General features: G+C 53.7%; 1 protein-coding gene across 1 annotated transcript; it reads right to left on the bottom strand.

The window, feature by feature from the left end:
- Positions 1-2,964: 2,964 nt before the first annotated feature.
- JKF63_04760 (uncharacterized protein) lies at positions 2,965-3,228 on the bottom strand (the record flags this gene model as incomplete). The annotated part of the gene is made up of 1 exon (XM_067900738.1): positions 2,965-3,228. The coding sequence occupies one exon, from the start codon at positions 3,226-3,228 to the stop codon at positions 2,965-2,967; it is 264 nt and encodes an 87-aa protein (XP_067756759.1).
- Between the last annotated feature and the right edge of the window lie 2,772 nt (positions 3,229-6,000).

The raw sequence follows: 6,000 nt of genomic DNA, 5'->3' as shown, positions 1-6,000 counted from the left end.
CTCCTCTGATATGTTCGCGTCGACATCGGCGTATCCATCGCCTTTTCTGTTGCCAGGAATCCTGGATGTCTCGCCTTCATCGCCTTCATCGTTGATGTCCGGATCGACGTTCACTCCATCACCTGGCCATCTTTTCCGTCTGGTCAGACGTGGCGCTGGATCCTCCGGAACGACCTGACGTGTCTCCGGCGTCGCCAACCTCTGGGCGAGGCACGCAACGGGACGCGTGGCGTGACGCACGCTGTGGCTTTGAGGTCGGGTAATGCGTCATCCCGGCGGGAATGTACACACCCACCGTCGCCTCCGGACGCCACCCTTTGTGAGGACGTAATGAGCCTGGGTATCGCACACCGTTCATGCCTTCTGGTGCCTCGCGGAGTCTCGCTCTGAGGACGAAACTTATAGCTTCTAAACTGGTCAGATTAACGCCGACATCGAGGGCCCTCGAACGAGATACACCTGTCGATCGGAGGGTCCATCGACACCTCATCGGCTCCGTTCTCTCACGGAAAATCACCTCATTCGATCGAGATCGGTGATGGATCCACGATGTGGATCTTCTTGTGGAGAAGTTTCAGCATCTCTTGAACACTATAGGGTTGCAGCGGTGTCAGTTTGTGTCGCACACGCTGCTGTCCAACGGCTGTGTCACTCATACCGCGCGCGACACCATCACCGGCTCGCCAGATTGCCGTCGCAGCCCATAGGTGATCCAAAACGAATTCGTATACCTTCCTGGCGTGTTTGTTTGCCTCTGCGAATGTTTCTTCTATCCACTCAGCAGATGCACTTCCCTTTGTGGAGATGGTGGTGATGGATTCGCCGGCACGTTTTCAGCTATACTCACGGTCGCGTTCGCTGGCATACTCCTGGGATGTTCTCTGGGACGTCCTCTGCTCATTTTCTGATGTTTTGTCGGGAATTTTCGCCGATGCGTTCTCAGGCTCGTGAGCCACGACTCGTGCTGATACGCTGGTTGTTTTATTGACGGGTGCATTGCCTTGCAGTGCTGCAGCACGTGCGTCGGCACGCGCGATCGCATCAATCAGCAACATGTCCTCATCATCGGATGAGGGTTCGTTTACCAGTGGGGAATGTGATGTGTTTTCCGTCACTCGAACTGGATCCACGGACGTTTGTCTACCACGTTTCTTTGCAGCCTTACGCCTTGGAAGCGGAGCATCCATCGAGGACCTGTCCGGACGTTTTCGGGACGACGCCTGCGATGTCGATTTTCTCTCCTGTGGTGTGCGCCTCGTTCGCGCAGCTCGGTCCACGTTCCTCTGCATCCTGGTTTCCTTTTTCTTCTGTCTCGAAGATGGTTTTGGAATGCTCTGGACCGCTCGTGTGGTGCGTGTCGTGGGTCGTTTCCGATTCGGCGGAGACTTTTTCGACTGCTTTAAACCACCGCCTCCGTGGAGAGCGTCGTGTGATCCGGATGATTGGACTGCGTCATCCATTTTTGCACGCTTCCATGGCATCTTTGCGATTTCATCGTAAAAGAAATCTTTCCTAGATACCGGGTGGTTCGTGAGCACCTTTCTCATTTTCGTGAGGAAATAATCACGAGGCGGGTGATACTGCGACGCCGCAAAAATAGTCGTCGCAAACACCGTGGCAAATCACGCCGGTGATCGACCATTAATTGTAAATAATGACTGAAAAATGCCGCGGACATGAACAACCCACAATCATTGCTATAGCGTTCCTGACGTGGCGAAAATTGTTTCACCAAACGCAAAGCCGGCCAAACCTTTTGAGGTTCTCATTGAGTTGTTGCTCCAAAATTGGGGATGGTGCGGAATCACGAAGGGATAACTGAATGCCTGTTGCATCCTCGTCGTCTTGCTCCAAAATGCCCGCTATCCAATGCTTCATAATAAAGATTGGAAAATACACAAAGCCGTGCTCGCGCACCATCTTCGTAAGTTGTTGGGTTTTATCACGGTCCAAGTACACCATTGTATCCGACGGAACGATGCGTTTTGGTGGGAGGTACTGCTCGTAAATTGCGTCGAGTTCTATGTTTGATGTTTTGCCTTTCGAGCATATCGCCGCCCCACACCTCCTTGCCGAATTCGCGGGCAATATTCGACATATTTTTTGATGTGTGTGTGGATTCCTCCTTCAAAACGACGGCCGCCGTTCCGTCGCGCATCAGTTTTTGGATTTTCCTGCGGTTCGCCTCCTCGGTATGTGTGGCCTCTGCCTCCTGCGCCGCCGTTGCCGTAGCCGTTTCGCCTGCCACCGTTTGTATAAGTTCGTCCTTGGTAACTCTTTTGGTTTGTTTGGCGCGTTTGCGTGCGCATGCGTTCGTTCAATATCCGGGAAGCAAGCTCACGATCATTGGCGTTGAGGGCGTCCAACTTTGCGTTAAGCGTAGCGGCGAATTCTTCCCAGCTGCTCAAGTCCAAAGCTCCAGTTTGTGATCCGTCCGGGCCCAAAATGGGTGCGTATTGCGCCCCGCCCTCGAGCAGGTCGTGTTTGTCATCTTTTGCCCGCCTGAACAATCTTTGCGATTTCTTTTCATGGCCGCCACCTCCCTGGATATTTGTCGCTGTGTTATCCGCCTCTTTCCGCGCCTCCTCTAGCGCAATCCGGTTGAAACGCGCCAACCGAGCCGTCTCAGGAAGTAGAGGGGTGTCCACTTTTGAGAGTATTTCGCGCCACTCCATGTTGTCACCTTCAAGCGCGCTGGTAATAAACGTGTTGTAACGATATAAACGCGACGTGCTTGGCTCATGTACAAGAATTCGTACCAAAGAGTGATCCGCTCTGCAAGGCTCATCTCCTGAGCCCCAGGCCCCGCAAGGCCGAGCAGGATTACCGCGGATGCTGCCATGATCGGTGTGAGAAGTTTTGCTTCGATGGACGCCTCTAACCTTGCCTGCAGTCCTTCCATTGGGTCCGCTACCTCGCTCAAACGCTGCAAGAGTCTCTTGTTTCTATCCTCCGTAGATACGATCACTTTCGCATTTCCTTATCGGAAAATAACGATTGCGCGTGCATCATTTCCCTCTGGATGTTGCGTGGGTGTTCCTCAAAGGTCGCCCTGCTGTCATATGATCTGGCAGATGCTGACCCGTCCCCTTTGCCTTCGAGCAAGCCGGTGGCCATACCCATGCACAACTCGATAAATTGGTTGTGATCAATGCTTCCTCCGAGGTACATCTTTTTTATCGTTGAGGCTGAGGTTCGGGTTTCGGGATTTGCAAAATAGACTTTCATTTTCTCATCAAGCTCCTCCTCTGTGAGTCGTCTGGTTGGCTCCATTGTTGCGTTGATGTTTGATGAGTCGTCTGATAAATTGTCTGATAAATCGTCTGGTAGATTCCCTGATAAACGGCGTCTGTTTAAACTTTGTTGGCGTAACTGAGCGTGCTTCAATTTTTGTGTAAGAATTCGTTTTTGCGTCAGAGACCGCATTAAACCCACTAAGATTACTTACTGGATTTGTATCCAATTCCAGAAGAGAGAGAAGTAGAAGGAGAGAGAACGAATGATCATTCGGTAAAGAGATAACAAACCTACAAACATGTGACATCACATTTGTAGAAAACCACTTCAGGAGCATATGCGCACACAAGGTGCACTGGACCAAACCGTTCCGGGTACACCCGGGTCCGGGGTACCAAAATACATTCGGACCAGATATCTCGGACGAAACCCGGACATGCATTCGTCAGAAATCCCCCGCACCACACACTGCATAGCAGTGAATGTGCGTCACTCACTCGGAAAGCCGGCCGACCACATGGTACCCGACCCCCTCGCCTCGGACCCCCTCCCGTGCAGAACTTTTCAATCCATCCAGAAAATCATGACCATTCGATTGCCTCCGTCAAAAAGACTTCGCCAATGAAACCTTAACCTGAACTCAACTCTAACCTTGACTCTAACTTTAACTTCACGACTTTGACTCTAACCCTTGACTCTGACTCCTAACCCAATGACTTGACTTTAACTCATAACCTTGACTTTAACTCATGACCTTGACCTAACCCTGCAATCTGCCTAACCCTCACCCTACACCGCCTAACCTCACCCTATGACCGCTTAACCTCACCCTACGACCGCCAATCCTAACCCTAGACCGCCTAACCTTAACCCTAATGACCGCCTAACCCTAACCCTATGACCGCCTAACCCTAACCCTATGACCGCCTAACCCTCACCCTATGACCCCCTAACCCTCACCCTATGACCGCCTAACCCTCACCCTATGACCGCCTAACCCTCACCCTATGACCGCCTAACCCTCACCCTATGACCGCCTAACCCTCACCCTATGACCGCCTAACCCTCACCCTATGACCGCCTAACCCTCACCCATGACCATCCCTAACCCTCAACCCTATGACCCTAACCCTCAACCCTATGACCCTAACCCATGACCCTGACCCTGACCCTGCGACCCTGACCCCGACCCTACGACCCTGACCGACTAACCCTACGACCCTGACCCTGAACCCTGACCCTGCTGACCCTGACCCATGACCCTGACCCTAGACCCTGACCCCAACCTGACCTCATGACCCTGACCCATGACCCTGGACCCTATGACCCTGACCCTATGACCCTATGACCCTCTGCCCCTGACCCTATGACCCTGACCCTATGACCCTGACCCTATGACCCTGACCCTATGACCCTGACCCTATGACCCTGACCCATGACCCTGACCCTACCTGACCCTGACCCTGACCCTGACCCCATGACCCTGACCCTATGACCCTGACCCATGACCCTGACCCCATGACCCTGACCCTATGACCCTGACCCTATGACCCTGACCCTGACCCTGACCCTGACCCTGACCCTATGACCCTGACCCTGACCCTATGACCCTGACCCTATGACCCTATGACCCTGACCCTATGACCCTGACCCTATGACCCTGACCCTATGACCCTGACCCTATGACCCTGACCCTATGACCCTGACCCATGACCCTGACCTCATGACCCTGACCCTATGACCCTGACCCTATGACCCTGACCCTATGACCCTGACCCTATGACCCTGACCCTATGACCCTGACCCTATGACCCTGACCCTATGACCCTGACCCTATGACCCTGACCCTATGACCCTGACCCTATGACCCTGACCCTGTGACCCTGACCCTATGACCCTGACCCTATGACCCTGACCCTATGACCCTGACCCTATGACCCTGACCCTATGACCCTGACCCTATGACCCTGACCCTATGACCCTGACCCTATGACCCTGACCCTATGACCCTGACCCTATGACCCTGACCCTATGACCCTGACCCTCTGACCCTGACCCTGACCCTGACCCTGACCCTATGACCCTGACCCTAACCCTATGACCCTGACCCTAACCCTATGACCCTGACCCTAACCCTATGACCCTGACCCTAACCCTATGACCCTGACCCTGACCCTATGACCCTGACCCTGACCCTATGACCCTGACCTCATGACCCTGACCCTGACCCTAACCCCATGACCCTGACCCTGACCCTATGACCCTGACCCTGACCCTATGACCCTGACCCTAACCCTGACCCTGACCCTGACCCTATGACCCTGACCCTATGACCCTGACCCTATGACCCTGACCCTATGACCCTGACCCTATGACCCTGACCCTATGACCCTGACCCTATGACCCTGACCCTATGACCCTGACCCTATGACCGAGGGCCGCCTCAACCCAGCTATTCCTTCAACCTCATGCTCCTAACCCTCCCATCCCTAAACAAGCAGCCCTGCCATTCAACATTGCACCTGTCGAGAACGGTGCTATATTAAAAGCGGCGCAGCAAAAACAAGTACACCAGCCTAGTCCTCGCCACGGAGCCATGGACTTTCGGCATCAAACATCAAAATCGCTCCCACAGCGGCACCGATAGCCCTCAGGGCACTATATGGAGAGGTTCTTTGCGTCCTTCACAGCGCCGCGGCCCTGATACAGTATTAGCTCACAGAGCCTCAACCAGCAAGGCCGCTTGAGCCATCACAGTTGTTT

The sequence above is a fragment of the Porcisia hertigi genome, chromosome 25, assembly GCF_017918235.1.
Source record: "Porcisia hertigi strain C119 chromosome 25, whole genome shotgun sequence".
Lineage (NCBI taxonomy): Eukaryota > Euglenozoa > Kinetoplastea > Trypanosomatida > Trypanosomatidae > Porcisia > Porcisia hertigi.
This window is presented reverse-complemented; position numbering and strand designations above follow the sequence as displayed.